Source organism: Cyclopterus lumpus, chromosome 8 (genome assembly GCF_009769545.1).
Source record: "Cyclopterus lumpus isolate fCycLum1 chromosome 8, fCycLum1.pri, whole genome shotgun sequence".
Classification (NCBI taxonomy): domain Eukaryota; kingdom Metazoa; phylum Chordata; class Actinopteri; order Perciformes; family Cyclopteridae; genus Cyclopterus; species Cyclopterus lumpus.
The window spans coordinates 20,522,471-20,544,230 of record NC_046973.1 but is presented as its reverse complement, the minus strand read 5'-3'; the positions used below and the strand labels follow the sequence as shown (position 1 = coordinate 20,544,230).

General features: G+C 41.3%; 2 protein-coding genes across 3 annotated transcripts; one reads left to right on the top strand and one right to left on the bottom strand.

The window, feature by feature from the left end:
• The first annotated feature begins 1,426 nt into the window (after positions 1 to 1,426).
• On the top strand, positions 1,427 to 7,412 carry LOC117735376 (centriolar coiled-coil protein of 110 kDa-like). The gene is made up of 13 exons (XM_034539944.1): positions 1,427 to 1,591; positions 1,967 to 2,095; positions 2,893 to 4,087; positions 4,212 to 4,333; positions 4,518 to 4,695; positions 4,970 to 5,073; positions 5,548 to 5,664; positions 5,814 to 5,915; positions 5,996 to 6,112; positions 6,448 to 6,521; positions 6,626 to 6,691; positions 6,798 to 6,857; positions 7,309 to 7,412. The coding sequence occupies exons 1-13, from the start codon at positions 1,427 to 1,429 to the stop codon at positions 7,382 to 7,384; spliced, it is 2,505 nt and encodes an 834-aa protein (XP_034395835.1). The 3' UTR covers positions 7,385 to 7,412.
• Positions 7,413 to 10,274: 2,862 nt separating this feature from the next.
• Positions 10,275 to 19,428, bottom strand: LOC117735328 (nuclear GTPase SLIP-GC-like). Of its 2 annotated transcripts, XM_034539872.1 has the most exons (22): positions 19,141 to 19,428; positions 18,723 to 18,801; positions 17,603 to 17,715; positions 16,882 to 16,929; positions 16,707 to 16,740; positions 16,467 to 16,559; positions 15,982 to 16,072; positions 15,532 to 15,748; positions 15,179 to 15,406; positions 14,031 to 14,219; positions 13,732 to 13,910; positions 13,436 to 13,529; positions 13,264 to 13,351; positions 13,007 to 13,128; positions 12,602 to 12,775; positions 12,354 to 12,508; positions 12,069 to 12,192; positions 11,873 to 11,981; positions 11,619 to 11,752; positions 11,285 to 11,366; positions 11,082 to 11,160; positions 10,275 to 10,990 (listed from the first exon to the last, which is right to left on the bottom strand). In XM_034539872.1, coding segments are annotated over exons 2-22 (2,421 nt in total). In that variant the 5' UTR covers positions 18,790 to 18,801; positions 19,141 to 19,428; the 3' UTR covers positions 10,275 to 10,989. The 2 variants fall into 2 exon arrangements, with proteins under 2 accessions (XP_034395763.1, XP_034395762.1); XM_034539871.1 differs by having other exon boundaries at positions 10,275 to 11,160.
• Between the last annotated feature and the right edge of the window lie 2,332 nt (positions 19,429 to 21,760).

Here is a 21,760-nt window from a genome sequence, read left to right as displayed (position 1 = left end):
CATTATTTACAATTATTGTCCTGGGATGTATATTGTAGCCAACATGGCCTCACCTTTCAGCATTTTAAAATATTACAAAGAACTTTAGACCCATTTATATTAGGAGGAGTACAGTGAATACCAAAAATATCATAACAATTATCAGTATTTCATCTTAAACTGCACAGTCCAAATTTAATTTATTATAAGATTGCCACACAGCAAAACAAGGGCCATATGGATCACTGTACAGAATGCACATAGTGGAACATTGGGAGTTAATAGGACGACCCTGAGATGAACTATATAGGATATTATCCTTGCTTTAACCTATAACAAATGAGGTGATTTAAATGCTGACAAAGATCTCCTCTTCCCCCTCTTCTCCTTTACTTTCCTGCTACCTCTTCATCGCCATGCTAAAACATTCCAAAACCATGACATGCTCAGTGTGTGAGTACAATAGTTTACAATGGAATTACGTTATTGATCATTGCAACATGAGCAGGTCGCGTGGACCGTATTGGGACGTGGCCCACGCGCTGTTGCTAGGAGGCGCTGTTGGAGCCCGGAAGAGTTGAACATGATGATGATGATGATGGTGATGGTGATGGGCAACCCGAGATTGAAGGAGAAGCACGAGCTGCATGTTGTAGCCGCACTTTGTTGTTTCCCTGCGACATCTGTGCGCGTCTGACACTGACGCCATCGGGAGAAAGGAAAGGAGACTTGTATTGGTTGTTTTCCTCCTTCTCTTTTTTGAAGGTAAGAAAGAAAAGGGGGGTATCGAGCAATACGCACGGGCGTAACGTCCCCCGCTGGCACTGTGCCGGCGCACATCTGGACTTCATGGTTTCAAACCATCGAGCATCATTTAGATTGAGCCGTAAACACCTCCGATACCAAGCTTGCTGGGTAACGAAAGGGACCCCCCTGTCACTATATGGTAATGAATCCATGCCACTGGAGACCACGAGCTTACTGGCAGCATCATTGAATTAAAACCTCATTTTACTGGATAAACCATAGAGAGTAAACGACACTAATTGCAAATCAGTTTTCATTGCCATCGTGTTTTCATCTCTCCAGCTGCGCGTTGACGCCCCGTGTGTGCGCCACCTGTCAGTGAAGGGCTGTCACACCCATTAGAAATGCAACCTATTGATAAGACACGCGATCTCATTTGCATCTCCACGGCACACGGAAAGGGAGCTCGGCCACCATGGAGGTCTGACAGAAAGGAACGACCGGAATGTGATGACGACACCATTACGGGGCAGACGGAGCCTCTTTTGTTGGAGGTTATTCGCCCATGCTCTTCCACGTGTGATCCCCGATGCGTTCCTCGTGGTGATCCACACCCAGTGCAGTCGAAGTCCACACTCTATTTAATTTAACAGCTGGTTGACGAGGGCTGCGTGCTGTGTGTTTCCTATTCAGAGTGTGGATGTGTGGGTGTCCGGAGATGGAAGGCTATGAGGAGTTCTGTCTGCGGAGCCTGGCCGGACTGCAGGAGGAGGGGACATCCAAGAAGACCACATGTGAGCCGCCGTGGTCCCCGAAGGCCCTCTCCGTCATCCGCTTCCATGGAAGAGCTGTGCTTTCGCCTCTGGTGAGGAAGAAATAAACACGAGAACTTACAGAGGAACCACAACTAGATGTAGCTAAACTAATTAGTTTATAAAGTTGCCTCATGAAAAGTAGACAGAACTCGTAGCTAGTGTATGCTTTTAAAATATGTGCTTATTACCTGGCTCCAGACTTTTGAATGAGTCGACTGATGGAAACAAAGTGTAGTTGACAATTCTGTGTGATGTGTTTTTGTTGTTTCTATGCAGCATAGTAACAGAAAGCATTGTCACAGGACCAGGATTGTGTTATGAGCAATAATGGAAAACATCGATCACAAACAAACCTCATGAAATACATTTTGTGTGTTGGAAATCTTGTCATAAATAGTTCATCTGTGTGTATTTTCTTTTTCCAGCTGAGTGCAGAGCAGCGTAGTGAGATGTGGGACTACAGACAGAAGGCGGTCCAGCTGGAGGTGGACATGCAGAACATGCAAAAGAACAACCTTATGGCCCGGGTTCAGGGCTCACTGGCCCTGGCTCAGGTCAGTAGCACCGTGGTCTTACTGCTGTATCAGGATTCTATGGAAAAAGGAATACGGAAGTTTTTTTTTTTAAATGAATGTGATATTGCGTAAACAGCGTGCACTGAATAAGTTAAATTAAATAACAAAATCCATATGCCACATCCAAATACTTACAACATCACTGTAGAACAGCTACAGGGAACAATTCAGGGTTACGTGTCTTGCTCAAGAACACATCGATTAGGGCGGAGATTGAACCACGAACCCCCTGATTGAAAGACTGACCTGCTAACCACTGACCCACAGTCGCCCAGTAATCTAAACTTCTTAAATGTGCCCACATGAGATTTCGCGCGTCAGTCCCACGATGTAGCGCAACAATTAAATTACAGTCTGTCCCAGAATCTCTTGTGACCTTTGCAGACTACAGGTTGTCTGACTCAACGCCGTCTTTGGTCGGCTGGGCTACTTTTACCTGATGTGTTTGTACCACAACTAAAGGCTGTATGTGTACTTTCACTGAAAAAACGTGGCTATTTATTAACAGATCTGGATTATTATCAAGCGTGTCACTAAAAGAGTTTCAGGTGATTCGAAAGTCTAAAATTAATTTGGATAACATACTTGACAAGTGACATTTTTAGTTTTGGCACTATCTGATATGTTTACATTTAACTGTTTGTTTGTCAGTGATGAATTAACTGTTTAAAGCAAAGTGCGTTAGATCATACAATCAGCTGGCCATCCTTTATGGTTGCTTTTGAGTTGAACAATTATTTGGTGATTGGTCCTCATGACTTATTGTCTCTGCACAGGCACATAAAGTACCAAGTGAAGATGCTGAAAAGCTGCCAGCTTATCAATCTGCAACAGTCATTGGCTACACCCTGGTCACCGACTCTCCTGGACTCCCCAGAGACCCCGGATTTGGGCTTCAGACAAATGAACAGCCATGCTCTGAGACCCCCATCCTCAACGGCTTCAAGGCAGTGGAGGAAGTGATGGTTGAGAGGGAAGAGAAAAGTGAGGAGGAAGAGGAAGAGGAGGATATTAGTTTGGACAGCCTTCTTAAGAGATCAAGGGAGTATGTGAAGAGAGAGCAGGCTCAGCAGGAGTCAAACGTTGTCCCCACAGTCACCAGGACTCCCCTGCCGGAGACTCTCTGTGACAAGGAGAAGGGCTGCAGTCCCATGGGGGACACAGGTTTTGAGTTTGGATTCAGTCTGCACCATAGCCCTATTTGCCAACCTCAAACCCAAATCCGGTATCAGACTCGATGCGACCCCAGTCCCCAACAGTCTGGCTGCCTCTCACCTAGTCTACCCGACCGGTATGCTCGTCTCCCCAGTCCCCAGTCCAGCATTACCCCCCGTGCTCAAAAACGCAAACCACGTCCATTTTCTACAGGGAACATCCATATTTCTTTTCCCATCGGCCCAGCAGACCTTATACCCCGAAGTCCGGTGAGGTCAGGGGAAGGAGCTGGTATGGCAGATTGGGGAGAGTCTCTCTCAGGGGCCATGATGTCCCCCAGTCACAGGGGCTCAGTGGGGAGTGGTGGTGCTGTTAGCAGTGGCAATCGTCGATCCAGCCACTGTGGCACCAGTCCATTGCAGGAGCCCTGTAGTCCCATTAGTTCCTCTGGGTTTAGCCCAAAGGGACACCTTGACCATCTAGCGGCAGGATTTCGCCGGCGCTGCCACACGTTGGACAGCCAACTGCATGACTGCCAGTCTGGAGTTGAGCACATAGACCGCACCCAGGAAAGGGTTCCTCGCTTCATGGCAGGAGTTACATGGATGGCTCCAAGTTGGCGCACGCCAGCCGCCCCCTTAACCCAGTCGTGTGAGGTGGATACCCCCTCATCATCTCTGCTGAGGCCCTGCATGACTTCTGACTTGGCTCAGGTCACACTCAGAATGGAGCCCGATGACCCTCAGGGGACAACCAATGGAAGGATCACACCAGCTGTCCTCAGAAACGCAGCCGAGGCACAAGTCTACAGGACAGGCGAGTCTCTCTTGTACTGCATTTACTAAACTCTACAGAGGGAACATGTTTCATTTCTGCAGAGATCACAGCTTTACAGTAAACAAAATGTATGATAGGTGCATTTATTTGTGCAAATCAACAGAGGAGACCCAGAGGCGAGCACTGGCTCTGGAGGACATGCAAAGGCGTCTGGAGGAGGAGCATGCTTTGCAGATGTCTCTCCTCCTGGATGAGCAGGAGAGAGAGCAACAGCACCTCTGTCTGGTCAGCACCTCACATCACAGATTCTCCATTCTATATAGAAGTAGATACATTATTTTTTTGTGCAGTACTTTTTTATTTTACAGATTGGCAAGAATTATTTAGTTTTTTAGTTGTGTGTAAATGTTTAGTTTTTCGCGTTGGGTTAAAGTTCTGAAGCGTTTGTCTCCGGTACGCTTGTGTTCAGGAGCTCGAGGAGGCAGATAGAAGACTGAAGGAGCAGGGGTGTGTGCGGCCTCTGAGCGGCGATGCTTGTGGGTGGAATTGTCGGTCTGTGAATGACAGCCGTCCTGTAGTGAGCCCTTCCTGCCCAGGACTAAGCCCTGTGCACACACCATCAGAGCCATCACCTAGACACAGTACAGGTACCGCTTCCCCATGCTCACTCGTTACGTGTTGGGGTTTGTAAAGCAGTGTGGACAAAAGACAAAAACAGTCTTTTGGTCTAATAATTCTTCTTATTAATACTTACATTTTGGACAACTCTTCATTCACCATTTAAAACGAAATAAATTAGAGAAAGAGCTGCATGAAAAGTCTGCATGTGAGGAAGCTGCAAGTGACGGCAATTGCGGCTTCCAGACAGCTCAAAATAGAGAAGGTCAAACACTTGAATTGAAAGTATGTTTCTCTCTCCAGGTTTTCCCAGTCCTGTAAGTTCCAATGTGTCCTCTGGCCAGCCTCCCGTGTATCTGTGGGGACCCACGTGGGCAGTTAGCAGACCTGGAGCGAGGCTAAGTCTGGTAGGTATGCACACGGAGACAAGAGGGTGTGTGTTGATTGCTTATGTTACACCTGTTGGCATCTGGCTGCTGCCGGTTTGGTTATTGGAAAGTACACAAATTAATTATTGACATTAATACAATTATATAAATCAGTAGGATTATTAACATTTTACTCGTGGTGGCGGATTTAAACACATCAAAGCTTAGCAGTGTGGGCCAACACTATTACAGGAGCAGGCAAAACAATTATATTTGACAGCACTGAGACTCTACATTACATAATACGGTAACAGGGACGTTAAACTTACACAAACCAGATTACAAAAACACAAATCTCATTGTTTACCTGTGAGTGATTTTCATCGTTTTTTACACGTCGGCCTCTCTCTTTGTCTCATGGTGAAGTCCCAAAACATATCAGGTGGTCGTTTATTTCTCAAACCCTCTCTGTGTATCTTCACGTTGCCATCTTCTTATCATCTTGTTGTCCAGGTTACGACAGCCGAGCAGCAGAAAGCCTTCTGTCGAATCGGCGCCATCGTTCGCGGCTTCCTCACTCGCAGACTCCTCAAAACAGAGAAGGTCAAACACCTGCGGCAGACCGTCATGGTGATTTTACACATTTCACACAGACAACACGATATAAAATGTGCACAACCAATTACAAACGGCAATGTTCGTTAATAAATGAATCACCATGTTGGTGACTGGGAAACACTGTCTGCTTAGCACTGTGTTCTGTGTCTTTGTGTGCTTAGGATACACAGGAGTTCATCCGCTCGTTCCAGACTGAAGCTCCACAGAAGAGGGGCTCCTGCTCAGCACAAGATCGCTCCCTGCAGGAGAGAGTTAGAGCCCAGGTATGAATGTGTAGTTACTGTCTAGAGACAGCAGAGGTCCATCCCACTTGGTGCTCATGTGTGCATCTTTTGTCCCTCAGTTACGGGCAGCCCTTTATGACATCCATGAGATCTTCTTTGAAATGCCTCTGTGGGATCGATTACCATTGCTGCAGCAGGACAGGGAGCTCCGAGCAGAGAGGAAGCTGCGAGACATGGTAACCTGTCAACCAATCGATCCATATTTGATCCGAAGAACGTGACATTCGTTGCTCCTGATTTGAGTTTGTACTCGTGCCTGGTGAGCAGTGATGCATTTGCCTGGACAATGTGTGTAATGTTTACCAAAAGACAGCCGTGGCTTGTTATTGCAGCTACATCTGTTAAGATGAATCATAATTGGTCTACCAGTTGATAGCTGGTGGTACTTTAATAGCTTATCATGATGAACTGTATTCATATTACACCTCGATTACCACTCGTACAAAGTGACACTGTTCAAAGTGCCAGTGCTCCGGTCATAAACCATGATTCTTACGGTCCGTATCAAAAGGAGAAAGCCAAGGGCCCCAAGGAGAGGGTGGTTCTGTCTGCTGCCACACAGAGGTCTATGTACAGGAAAAAGAGGTACGATGGGAAAGAGGAACACAGCCGTACATTTAGATGCTACTGTTTTGATGAGATCCAGAGATTGGCAGTGTTTTTATTGTGTGTGTTTGGTACTCCTCCAGGGTCGGGGAATCACCGTCAATAGCTAGAAAGAAGCAGCAGAAGCCAAAGAGCCCCACTAATAACAGGTGCTCTGTACTGTCTGGTTTTAACTGTTTTACTGTACTGCAACTTCCTGTGTTTAATGTTTTACAGAAAATGAGTTCTCTAAATACATCCTTTCTTCATTCTCAGAGTCCTGAACCCAAGCCAAGGCCACAATTCTCCTGTGCCAGGTCAGCTGAGCGGGCAGGGGTGAGACTTGGTTCACCTTATTGCAAAGTGCCTTCTCTTGCCATCATACATCACATAAAAGATCCGTCACTCCACCTCAACCCACTACTGAGAAAATGTCGATTGGCTTTTTTGGTTTGTTAGTGTCTCAATTAACAAGCATTACACTTTTCACTTGTTCTGACTCTGATGAAGACACACTTGGCTTCAGAACATTCGTCTTCTAATAATTAAATCCGTGCGCTCCAGTTTCCTTTGGACCAAAGCGCTGAAGTCTCTCCTGATTGAACTTTTCATATTTCATATGCTGACCTATAATGTATTTCGCGTATCAGCAATAATCTAGAAGTGGATGTCATGCTTTACTAACCAATGAAATGTAATTCCAATACTTTACATGCCTCTTGCTAAAGGAAACAGTATCAGCTTTCACAGATAACTTGAAAGTATGACAGTGGCTTATTGTTCTCAGGAGCTGGTACAGAAAGACCCCAGAGGAGAGAGTGAGGCACTCGGACAGCCTGAAGAAGCAGCACTCTGTGGGTTAACAGCTGACTCAACTTCCCCGACCTGAACTTGAACTTTTAGTCTTTGAACACAAACTTTGCCGCACTGAAAGTCCAGTCTGTGCTGCTAATATGATTGTACCTCCTGAAACTCAAACGATTGTATTCACGACCACACTTGAGCTCATTGGTATCATCACAATTGTGTTTTACATGGAGGTTGATACTTTCTGGTATACTTTACATGTTACACTTTAGAGAAAAAAGTAGTTAGTCTATTTAAATGCAAGAAGAAGAAGGTCAGAGTTAAAGGGAAATCATTTGTATCCGTGCCTAAGAGCATTGTCTTCGCTATCTGTAACATGTTAGCATGCATATATTTACAGGTTGTGTTCATAAACATCTAGTGCTTATAGCCGTAAGAGAATTCACTAAATTGCTTTCATGCTGACAGTCACATGCAAGTTTTTAAGTGAGTATAATACATTAATTAGAAGTGTTTTGTTCAAGGGCTTTAATAACCTGTCTGTGCCTCGTTTCTTTATGAAAAGGTGTTTACATTTCTCATTACTACAACATGGTGAGATATTTGTTCACATTAATGTAGCTTCACACAGCAGACACCGAGTAAAGATAAATTATTGAGACGATTGAGTCAAATGCATGCCGAACTCTCTGTACATTTGCCCTCAGTCTTCTGCCCATGTCAACACTGAGGGTCAGACTCTAAATAAAAGAATAGTCATGTGAATATATTATTGCTAAGGAATTGGTACACCCACTAGTTCACTGTGATCCCACAGTCTTAATGTCGGCGTCAATAGTCTTCAATATCTTGGTGTTGTTTTCTGACATTGCTGTACTCTCTTTAAAAAAAAAGTTTTGCTTTTTTATTTAAAATGGCCAATAGTCATGTTTTCTATGACCAGAATAAATTCAGAAATTATTTGAATTCTTTGGACTCTATTTGCATCTGTGATCCCTTTTTACAAGTTTATAAAGTGCATATATAATTACATAAAGTTATTATTTTTCTTGCACAGCAATGAAAAGGGAACTGATAATTAATCGATATTAACAGCACCTGGATTGTGTAGATAATTTCTAGATGTATACAATTAGGTAAGAAAAGACGACAATGTTAATGTCATATCAGTACTCAACCCTCGATGCTGAGTAAATTAGCCACGAACATGCATCATTACACTTTGACACGTTCTGTTTCAACAACATAAACTAGTCTGGACCCACCCAGTAGAACACAGTGCATGTATGTACGAATGCAAAAACAATGTCAAAAGGTATGCAAAACAAGGACAACCCTTTTACTACATATTTGACTCGTCGGGTCGCGGTGGCAGCAGGTTCAGCAGGCAGACCCAGGCTTCCCTCTCACCCGCAACACTTTCCAGCTCATTCTGGGGGATCCTGAGGCGTTTCAAGGCCAGCCGGGAGATAGAATCCCTCCAGCGTGTCCTCGGTCTTCCCCGGGGCCTCCTACCAGTTGGACGTGCCCGGAAAACCTCTAATGGGAGGCGTCCAGGAGGCATCCTCACTAGATGCCCGAACCACCTCAGCTGACTCCTTTCGACACGAAGGAGCAGCGACGATCGACTCCGAGCTCCCCCCTGATGTCCGAGCTCCTTACCCTATCTCTAAGGCTGAGCCCGGCCACCCTACGGAGGAAGCTCATTTCGGCCGCTTGTATCCGAGATCTCGTTCTTTCGGTCACGACCCAGAGTTCGTGACCATAGGTGAGGGTTGGAACGTAGACCGACCAGTAAATGGAGAGCTTTGCCTTCCGGTTCAGCTCCCTCTTCACCAAGACGGACCGGTACAGCGCCTGTTTTACTGCTGCAGCCGCACCGATCCGCCTGTCGATCTCCCGCTCCACCTTACCCTCACTCGTGAACAAGACCCCGAGATACTTGAACTCCTTCGCTTGGGGTAGGCAGTTTGCCCCCATCTGGAGGGAGCAATCCGCCGGTTTCCGGCAGAGCACCATGGCCTCAGATTTGGAGGTGCTAACTCTCATCCCTGCCGCTTCGCACTCGGCTGCAAAACGCCCCAGTGAATGCTGGAGGTCACGGTCCGAGGAGGCAAACAGGACCACATCATCCGCAAACAGCAGAGAGGCGATCCCGAGACTCCCGAACCGGATCCTCTCCGCCCCCTGGCTGCGCCTAGATATCCTGTCCATGAAGGTCACGAACAGGACCGGTGATAAAGGGCAGCCCTGGCGGAGGCCAACACCCACCGGGAACGTGTCTCACTTACTACCGAGGAGACGAACACAGCTCCTACTGCAGGCATACAGAGACCGGATGGCCCGTGCCAACGGGTCCGGCACCCCATACTCCCGCAGCACCCCCCACAAAAACCCTCGAGGGACCCGGTCGAAAGCCTTCTCCAGGTCTACAAAGCACATGTAAACTGGTTGGGCAAACTCCCAGGACCCATCCTAGATAGATAGATATACTTTATTAATCCTGCAAGGGGAACGTCTTTATAAATGCTGCTGTACCCAAAACAAATAAACTCATGCAAACAGTTTTTCCTGAAAATAATCTAACCTTCAGGCACACAAGGTCAGCCACTTCAAAAAGGAAGGTTCACTGGTGGCCTGATATATTGCCATTATTATGTGATTAGTTCATATAGTGACTCAACCTGCATTATCTTTCTAGGATAGTAATGAAAGAGGAACTGGTAGAATGATGCCTGTTTATTTATGGCCCATAAACAGGTATAACACATTCCATGAATCCCGAATGAATAACAACAGACCTTTACTAAACCTGTTTGTAAATGAAGCGCAATCATTATCAGGACAAACCGACAAATTATTTGTTTATCTCACAATAAAAACTGATGTGAGAACCAGAAGAAGCTTTTAGATCATTTTACAAATTAAAGGACAAAGAAGCCAAAGTACATGTGGAACTCTGAAAGTGAATTTATTGCACAGTATACCTGATCAGATACTTTAAATGCATTTAGAATTAGAGTAGATTAAAACATAACAATATTTCAGTAAATAATGAGAAACCAGATAGGCTGGTGTATTACTATCATCTAGTTCTATCCAACTATGATAAATGGATTAACACACTAAGAAAACATTATTTAGCAGTAAGCAAGTGTTTTCTTTGAACATGAAAAAGAAAGGTCAGATCATTCTTTTAATAAAAGGCTATAAATATAAAGTCTTTGTAAAATCCACATACTGTGATCAAGGTTCAGGATTTATGTTAAACACCCATAAAATCATTGGAATTTCAATCTCAGTCAACCAATACTAAACTACGATTAAAAATTTGACAAAAAACTTTTTTTTAAATCATGAAAACCATAATGGTGGACTGGTAACAAAGACCTGTACCGTGTAAACCACGATGTACCTGGTTTGAACCCGACTGGGGACCTTTGCTGCAGGACATCCCGCTCTCACCCCCCACACAGTTTATGTCTGCATCCGAACTTTAATCAATTAAAAGCTAAAATACCCTCCCAGATATTGAACATATAAAATATCTCTGCATTTAATTCACACCAAGCTAATAAAAAATACACAAAAAAAGAAAATAAGATGACTTGACAAAAATGGTTGAGACCAAATCCGGAGGCCTCACGTCTCTAATCAGGGCTCTTCAGTAATAAAAAACATCGTTAGCATTATTCAGAACAGCTCAATCCGGAGGCATAATTATAATTATTATTATTACTTCAGCAGTTTTACCATATGAGTGGTTCTTCATCTGGACTTCCCATCAGTTCTTTGTAGTGGTTCTTCACCATCTCAAGCTCAATCTCAACATCTAAAAAGAACCCAGAAAACATCAAGTTCACTATTAATTACAGTATTTGAAATTTGTTGACTTGTTAATTTCAATCAAATATTATTAGTGATTATCATGTTTTACGTTGTTTCGTTGCCTTTACCTGGGATTGAGACGCCATCCGTCTTGAGCGACAGATCGATTGATTCCTGCATTGTTTTTTCCAGGACCTCAAGGATTTCTCTCTAAATCAGCATAAACATCTGCATTACTCACAGCCAAAAATATGTATTAGACTAATAACAATAGCTGAGTTTGTAAAAGGGCCTGCTGTGTTTTAGTAGCAAAAGCAGCATTCAAAAAGATGCATATTCCACTTGATTATATATACTGTATATATCTATATATATGATGCCCTAGAATTGTAGATACAAATAAATAGCACAGCATGTTTTAATAAATCCTCATGATATGACGTATTATAAAATGTTACAAACCATCAAGGCCCTCAGCTGGTTCAACATATCATCTTTAGCTGTCTGAAACATGACGTCCTTTGACCCAAGTACGTAATCATTAATAGTGTCCCTCATGTCTTTCAGACTGCCCGGTCCTTTCTTTTGTTTTGCAACTACAATAAAACAGAAAACTTTAGTCAATTACATTTGATTATAATTACAGTCTGCAAAATTACAACGAATAATGTGCATTTTTACAGTGTCAGGTTTTATGTCATGATCTTTTATCGTACCGTCGTAGCATTCCTGCATGGTTGTCTCAATTGTTGTTGTCAGACTGCTGTAGATCATTTTCTTACGATTGCGGATGATTTTGTTGAGTTTTGTCTTTATCTTGTCTTCCTAAGAGGGAGAATATGAATCATATGTCAACATATTTTAAATAAAATCAAGATAATATAGATTGTTTTTTTTATTGTCTTCTTTTACCTCAGTGCTCAAAAATATCAGTTGCAGTTTGACATCTTTGTACTTTTTCTCCTTTGTCATCATCTCCGTGTCAAGGGAAAACAAATTGAGGACTCCGTTGAATTGTCCACATTCTCCTTCATTTCTGAAACATGTGAACACATTTCAATAATGTAATTTGTATGTATGTATTATATCACATAATTTGCATAACTGTATAATGTATCATTTGTTTATTCTAAACATTTTCCAGTTTGTCAAATTTGCCAGCACAGCGTTTTCTGTCTTTATTGAGTCATTTCTTACGGGAAGGTCTTCTTGAATTTCTCATCAATGCTCTCAGTCAAGCATGAAGATAACTTCATATTGAGGTTTATTTGTTTCCCCTTTCTTGTTTTGTAGGTGCCATCGTGCTGTACTATGGACTTCAGTGTCCTGTGGAACTCATTACCTGGTATGTTCTGAAACAAAACAGACAAAAGAGAAACATTTTTAAGACATTCATATGAAGTGCAAAATCTGTGTAATGATGTTGTTATAATTCAAATACGTACAGGATGTATGACCGACTTCAAGTTTTTTCCACATGAACTTTTAGATTTCTCAACCCCCTCACTGAGGCACTCTTCAAAAGCCTGATGAGTCTCTTCCATTGATTTCCGGACTTTATCAAGTGCATCCTTCATCTTTTGTCCAAAGTCTGTGCACACAGCTGTCTTTATGTCAGCCTGAAATCAACAACACATTCAGTATTTAAAGCAATTAATTCATCAAAAGCTCTAATATATTTCATACATGTTTTTAATTACTGTCGTTATGCAGCCTCTCTGAAGCAACACAAATTCAGGAAAACAACTAATTAAACATTACATGTAAGAAATCTATCTTTGACTTCATCCTGTTTTCTGTCAATTTTAATGATTAAAGACAAAGAAAGATATTTTATGACTTGATCTTACCCCATCTCTAAGTCTGGCCCCTTGAATCTGAGAGAGAATCCCAAGAGCTCCTTTCACATAGTTTAATGTCACTGAGTGACAATCATTGAGACCCTTCAGAAATTCCTGAAGTTCAGGTATTTCTGTAAAAGAAAATGCAGTTTGCGTCTTACAGTTACACAACATACTTACATTTAAATGCCATAATCCAATAAGTCATTCTGGTTTGTTTTGTCAAAGTAAATCAAAATGTGCTCATATTTGGAGACTTCACCTACCAGTTTCTTTTGGTTCGAGGACTGTCTTTGAAAGAAACTCGAAGGAGCTTACTGTGAACACTTTTAAACTTCCATCACTGAAATGTTTCTGAAAAGAAAACATTTAGATTTTAAAGGCATGCTTGTAGTTGTAGAAACTGTGTTTTACTTTCTGTCAGTCTATTAAACTCACCTTAACCTTGTTTAGTTTGCTGAATTCTTCGATCACTTCTTTCTTGGCGTCAACGTTTCTTTCCAAAATGAAATCACGGATATCTGTTGGTGAACTAAATAAAAACACATTTGCATTTGAAAATGACGACATACAAATAAACAATCTATTTGCTGATGGTCTCGTTTTCTTATGTATACTGTAGTCATATAGAGGCTTCAGTATTATTATTGAGACTGTTTAATAACCACTTAAAAAATCCTCACAGTAACTTTAATAGACATGCACATGTACTTTTGACATCTTAAATCACTTACGGACGGTCTGGACTTTTACTTGATTCATCAGACTTGGTGCAGATGAAGTGGATCTGCCGACACTGGCCAGCATTTCCCATGAAGCGACAGGCACTTTTCAGTATCTCCCAGGCTTCAGGCTCTGTTGCAGCTCGATTTATGTCAGTCACGATCCACACAGTGGAACAACTTCCAACGACCTGAAAGGACGTGACAGCAAGTTAATGATGATGGTTATCAGTACTTTGTAATAACATGATGTCACAGTTTGCAGACAACACAGTAAAACCCAATAAACAGCATTGCATGTGATAAATTACCGCTTTCCACATCTTGTCTCTGCTCTTGTTCCGGTCCCCATTTCCAGGAAGATCCACAAGTGTGACATGCTTCAGGAGATCATTATTTGGCACCCTGATAGTCACACACTTCACGAGTGGCCAATACCACCTCTTTACTTTTGATCCGTTTTTTGTGTATAGCACTAATTTTGCAGATAGCGCTTCAGTCTGAAATAAATAATAGAATGAGATTAAAGCAACGTACGGCGATTTCATTTATATGTACAGACTCCAACTTCTAACTGCTTTAAACATTTCACAAAAGAATTAGAACAGAAACCCTATCATTGAAATAACAAAAGCAAAATGCTACATTTGGATTTACAAATATGAAATACTAAACCTGAAGTGGATACAAATTTTTAAATTTTTGTTGACAACTTAAATTGATGACCTTTGGTCCTAATCTCCATAAAGTTTAGTGTTTTAAAATCAATCAGATAAAGAATCAAGGTTTGCAATAATCTTATATCTTTCTTGAAGGCCACCAAAGATAACCACCTCCGTCCTGTCTTTATTTAATAGTGACAAAGTGAGTCGATGGTAGCACAGCCTACCAGTGAAAGAGAAGTGTAGATTTGAGCATCGTCAGCACTAAGTGTCCCTTTATGAAAATGGATTATGAATAAACTGAAAAGAAGAGGGTCAAGTACTGATCCTTGTGGTGCTCCATAAGTCATGTTTACCTGCTGGGAAGTAAGGTTACCAATTGACATCAAATAATTACTATTATTGTTACAAGTTGAACGCAGCTTTCCAGTAAGATGTGAACAAAAGCAAATTTGAGATTTAATAATACATTTAATCTTAATGTAAACTGTTTGGGCACAAATCCTCATTGGATTTGGTCAAAACAATTGTTTAAATGTATTTAGTTGCTGGTAGACACACTTTTCTTTCTATAAAGGGTCAATTTGATACGAGTTTGTAGTGATCGAGGACGGTGGATCAAGGCCACTTGACTGGAACATTTCACAGACTGATTTTACTTTTAAACGTGTTGAACTACCAATGAACTAAACCAAACATGGAATGGCGAGGCAGTATGCATATTACATAAACCTAAATAATATGTCACTGTGATGCAGACAAGATGGATTCTTATGAAGATGTTTACTCTTACTTACTGTTTTGCCTGTCAACATCTTCCTATCGGAATTGAGAAATTCTGGGATCTCTTTGAAATATTTGTCATCCATGAGGTCTTCAGGAGATTTCTTGTCCCAGTCTTCTCCATACAGCACTGACAGCTTTTCCACAATGTCCTTACGATCCTTCTCTTCATCCTCATTCATTTTATGATCCGCACTATCCCGAAGGAAATTTTTAGAGAACCATAACTCATCTTTCCACTCCTAAATACAAAATAAAAAAGAATACTTTTTAACTTTGTTAAATGAAATGGCATAATGTGTAATCAACAAATGTATATTTTCAACCACCTCTCTTTTTATATACACATATATTCATCTTATTTTACCTCTTTTGTAATGAACTCAATGTCTGCCTCATACTTTAAGTTCTGCATGTTAGCCTCTACTTTAATCATGACTGAGGTACATGCACTGATGCTTCCAGAGGGCAAGAGGTTGCTCTCTCCAATGACGGTATTTATCAAATAGCTCTTTCCAGCCCCGGTTTTACCAAAGACACCGACCACCTCCCTCTTGTCCGTCTCCAAATCATCAATCTTTCTCCTGTTGTACAAGAGTTTAAGTGTGGGTTAATTAATTCATGTACAAAACATAAAAACAATGTGTCAAAATCAGAAAGAGATCCGTCTATGAACAGCCCTCTTCAGCATATTGTACTAAAAGTAATTTGCTGTATATTTTTGGTAAATTAAGACTTTTTTAAACCCATGATGCCTGGCTCAAAACCCCGGCCCGTAGAACATTAATATGGATAATTGAATAAACTTAAAACTTACCTCAGGAAGTTGTTGAGCTTGTTGTCTTGTTGAGGTATTTTCTGATGAACAACACTCATGATGTTTTTCACATCAGACAGTAGTATTTCCTCTGTCAGAATGAAAGTAAAGAAATGTTCAGCAGGACCGTAAATCAGAGTATCAGGTAAGCGGTTATGCACAATGAGGAGGAGAAGGTGAAGCGCGAGGTCCATTTAGGATGCTGCAGAGTGGATCATCATGCTGATACTGTGGCAGATTAGCAAATGATAAACCACGGTCTGGGTTCAAAGCATCATAACGTTAAAGGCCACGGTTAAGCTATTTACATTGAAGCATACGCAGCGTTACTATGGATACCTGCATATATGCTGCTGACTGATTGGGGTCTGATAGGATTACAAACGCTACAGAAACAGACATTTGCTTTGTAAGTAAGCTAAGTACAAATATTTAACCCTCTAGTAAGTTGTAGGTTACCAAAGTTTGGAAAGTATTATAAATACCTTGAAATGATGCTGGTTTTGTGTCAAGTCGTGGTTTTCTGGTTGGGGATCGCCATTGGCTGGACTCACCCTGAAGATCCGACCTTCTCTTTCCTTATTGGGTATTTTTTGTTGAAAAAAAGAAGAAGAACAATGTGTTGTTTACAGTATTAGTATAGTTGCTTAGTCAAAGCAAGATATTATGACCGTAACAACTTAAATGAACAATGCATGTGATCAATAAGATAACGTGTATCTCACCTTTATTACTTTTGCCACTGGTGGACGGACACACCTGAGGGTGAACATGAACATGTGTGTCTTCAATCAATACTGGTGGCCATGTGAAGGTTTGAGCAGATTTTGACAATATGATCTGGATTATTATAATAAATGCCTTATGATACCTTAGTGATTTAAACTTTATTCAACTTACTTGAGCAGACGAATCAACTACTTCTGGATTTCCTGGTTTTTGTTCCTTCTGTTGACGAAAGAAAATAGATGCAAATTCATAAAAGTGAATAAATGTTACAATCCCAGGACACGCTGTTATTGTTAATGAAATATTATTATCAATTGGCTGTCATATAACATGTGACTCGATAAGCTGTCATTCACATTGACACATGCTTAATGTTTCTGCATCTGCTGAAGGCTGTATTTGAACTAGGCTTATTCCCTTAGTTCTTCATAATTAGTAGAGAAGATCAATACAATTCTTGTTAGAGAGTTGCATCAATCTTTTCATCCACTTCTTTGTAAGAAAGTGGATGGGTGATATTTTCCATGAAGTGGATTTATTTGTCTCCATTCAGTTTTCATGTGCAATCACAGAACTGACCAGCCCTGCAGTGTGAACACATGTTATGCACATGTCATATTTACTTCACAAGCGCATGCTGAAACAAGTGTGAACTACTAACTTAATACATGTTTTGCCTTTGACTCCAATTAGGAGTTGGTTATCAAATTGTTCCCACTTTAAATAAGCATGATTTCAAATAATACCTGCAAGTAATCTCTGAGTCTCTTCCTGAATTTTGCTTTATGAAATATTATTATCAATTATGTGCCATGAAAACATTCAATAGAAGTCTGTGCTCCTGTAAATTATAAATACAGTATTAGTGTAACTTGTGTGCACAGAACATTACTTTTAACGACTTGAGTCTCTTCTTGAATTTTGACCTTGGTCCCACGGTTGGGATCAAGACGGCGATATCTTGATGATCCAGAAAGTAAAAACTTTCTCTGTCGATGCCTTGAGCTGCAGTTTAAAAACACAGATGAATCTCAGTCATGCAAGAATGAATCTCAAACTGCTGCAGATGTAACATAGTTAATTATTATTATTATTATGATGAATGGCCATTATTTGCAATTGTTACTGTTATTACTAATCCATATCATTTATATATTGTTTCTTCTTATTTTGTCGGCATTATTACCTATTATTTTTGTCAATATCATTTACAATGTATTATTAGTTTCCCACTGGGAGTAACTAGCGTGACGTTAGCGCCCTCTGCTGAGCCCCTAGCGGACTTGCGCGGTGCGCCCCGAAAACCCTTCCCAGTCTGCAGTGCCTTATCTCCGTGTCTGCAGTACGTTATCTCGGTGTAAACTATCTCCGTGTAAGCAGTGCGTTATCTCCGTGTAAACTATCTCCGTGTCTAATATCTGCAACGCTTTTGGTGTGAACGCAGCATTGCGCTAACAGCACTGTAATCGTTTAACTAACTCAACTCACTCCCGTGTCCAGAACAGGTCAAACCCGCCTCCCCTCTGCTCCACCAATCACAGGCACGCACATCGAACAGCACCCACACTGCCTCCCCGTGATTGGCTAGAGAGAGGGGGTTAACGACCGAGCCCTCCAAATACAAAGCCCCCAATTGTACCGGGTCGCGAATTCTTTCCGCGTCTGGATCCCATGTAAAGTCAACGCACAGACGCGTTTGGTTGCGAATTTCGTCGGGCGTTGCGAAATTTCGCCGGGCGTTGCGAAATTTCGCCGGGCGTTGCGAAATTTCGCCGGGCGTTGCGAAATTTCGCCAGAGTTGAAAAAAAACGCACCATTACAGGGCGTGAATGTCCGGTCTTTAGCTTTAGGGCTTCTTTACTCTCTGAACAGACAATAACTACCAGGATTAGTCAACACTGATTTATCACATTGCCTTAAAACTTTTAGTCAAGCATTTTTCATAGTTCTATTAGTTCTGTAGATGGTTAGATGTTTCAGTATTGGTATGAACACTGTCTGTAATACTTTACCTTTAAATGTTTCTATCAACTCGCTGAGATCCCATTCAGTTAATTTATCACGAACAAAATCGTCCATGACCACGAGCAGCTGGAAGGAAAACAAATGTTCATGTTTTACATCAGCCACTGACACTTTGGAGAGTTTTAAGTTTACACTCTAACGTGGGGAGCGTCGCCATCAACCTACGTTACTCTTACTAATGTAACGTAAGATGTAGAGATCTGGCAATAGTGTGTCTGTCCCCAAGAGGACCAACTTGTCTTCAAGTCGGGAGAGGGCACTTCTTTACTCAAATTCTATGTGTAACATCACGTGTAGCCTTTCGTTTGTCCTTCACAGGGACGATCTTCCAGCTTTCAACCGGCCAATAAGAGCCCCCCGCGGTGCTTTCTGTCCTTAATATCTCATATAAAGTCCAGCGCTTACCTGCGACGTGGAGGCTGCAGATGTAGATCAATGCTGTTTTCCAGGTTTCAAACGTCTTCTCTTCTCTCAGTAGTTATGAGACTCTGCAGACAATGAACACAACCTGGAGTGTTGTTGCTTCCTGGTTCTGAAACTCCTCCCTTGATTCATTTCCCTTCTGAATGATGTTTGTACTTTATTCATTATACAAATTGTCGACATAATATACCGAATTCCGAATTCAGTAAAATTCATTTAAAAATGTTAAAATGGAAGTTAGGAACATCTCTCTCTCTCTCTCTCTCTCTCTCTCTCTCTCTCTCTCTCTCTCTCTCTCTCTCTCTCTCTCTCTCTCTCTCTCTCTCTCTCTCTCTCTCTCTCTCTCTCTCTCTCTCTCTCTCTCTCTCTCTCTCTCTCTCTCTCTCTCTCTCTCTCTCTCTCTCTCTCTCTCTCTCTCGTCATAATTCTGAGATACGGATCCTATTTTTTTTTCTAACAAGCTTCCAAGCTATCTTTACAGCTTGTTTGACATTGTATTTCTTCTAATTGTATTTCTTATTTATTTATTTTTAATGATTGGCTTCAGCACGTTTTTGAAAACAGGACTCAGTTTGTCAAAACACGACACACAAATCACACGACCACACACACAAGAAGCCGAACACCTCAGATGTTTTGCTAAATAGTTCATTCAAGACAATACATCATTTATAAAAAACAAAACAATGTGGTCACTCTGTTACACAGACACGGTTCATGTGATCGGATTCTCTCTGAACCAAAACTACTAGGATCGAAAACACTTAACTTTTCCAAGGATATAGTCTGGGTTTAAAAGTCATATTTCATATCATCATAGTCATATTTAAATGCACCATTTGAGGTGAAAGGGTCTGTAATTGGGGACCGATCATAAAACACTTAACTTTTCCAAGGATATAGTCTGGGTTTTGTAAGATTTGTGTTCAAAGCTCCGGGTCCCGTGGCTGCAGGAAATTCAGGATTCAATGAGTTAAGTTTAACAATATTTAATGGCAAAAATAATACTCATGTAGCGTTCACGATCGTGGGGCCAGAAAGGAGGAACTCTCCACAGACGGACTGGAGCTCCCAGGGAGCGCCAGACCGGGGCTGTCTCAAGTCTCCAGACCAGTAGAACCATGTCTCCAGACCAGTAGAACCATGTCTCCAGACCAGTAGAACCATGTCTCCCCAGAACAAATGCTCGGTCGTTAGTCTGGTCATGCAAATGAATTCACACCTAAAGGTTAGTTCCATTGGTCAGTTCAAAGGAATGCCGCAGTTCTGTTTGCTAAGCCAATTGATAAGCTGGCGAGGTCAACGCTCACACTTCCGGTCAAGGACAGGAAGTTCCCCTTCAGAAAAAAAAACACTATCCTGCAACACATTAGGTTTCAATCGGCATCCATTTTAACTATTGTCTAAACAATAAAACATTCATTCATTCCCATGCATCATACAGTTAATCATTACATTTGTCATTAAAACAGAATAATAAAACAGTGATCCTCTCTTATGTTTCACAATAAATTCCTCCAGAATATTCCTCATAATATCCCAAATTAATTATCATATCTTTCTTTATGTATTAATTTAAAACATAAACTTCTCTTATCTACATGTGCAAATATATATAAAATCCACTACAACCCAACAGTTTAAAAGTCATATTTCATATCATCAGTCATATTTAAATGCACCATTTGAGGTGAAACGGTCTGTAATTGGGGACCGATCATAAACGATGATTAAATCAGCATGAAATAACTACAATGTCTGTTTCTTTACCTTTTTTTCCTACAAGACTGGTAATCGTCAAAGTAATATATATATATATATATATATATATATATATATATATATATATATATATATATATATATATATATATATATATATATATATATATATATTGAAAGAAAGTACATCTTAACATAAACAGATAACCACATACCACACAAGTAAAAGACCCATACGTAGTAGAATAAAGTAAAATAACGTTTTCTAAAACGTGTCCAGAAATATGTAAAGCTGTCATTATTTCATGAATGAACTTAGAGCATCAGATTGAATGAATATCGTGTGTATTATTAAAAAGGTATATTTCCTTGTAAGACACTATAGAAAGCTGACGTCAACAAAGGAAACCTCTGTCATGAACTTCCTAAATGCTCAACCAGAGAGGAAAACACTCTGGACTACTGTTACACCACAATACATGGGGGCCTATCACGCCGCCCCCCGGGCTGCACGGGACATTCTGACCCCGTGGTGGTCCATCTGATTCCTGCCTACAGGCAGAAATTAAAGCTCTGCAAATCTGTGGTGAGGAAATTCAAGATGTGGACCAGTGAAGCTCTGGCGGATCTTCATGGTTGGACTGTACAGACTGGATTACACAGAGGCTGTAAGCTCACACATCAGCTTCTAGGGTGATTTACAACAACGACAAACCAAGGTTCACAGCAGAACTCAGACAGCTCAGGCTGCACAAGGATCAGGCCTTTAGAAGTGGGGACAAGGACTTGTACAAAGAGACAACATTTGAAGATTTGAAAGTGACAATGGGATAGTCCTGACTCCATCCCCCACAGCTCCACCAAACAGCCATAAACCACTA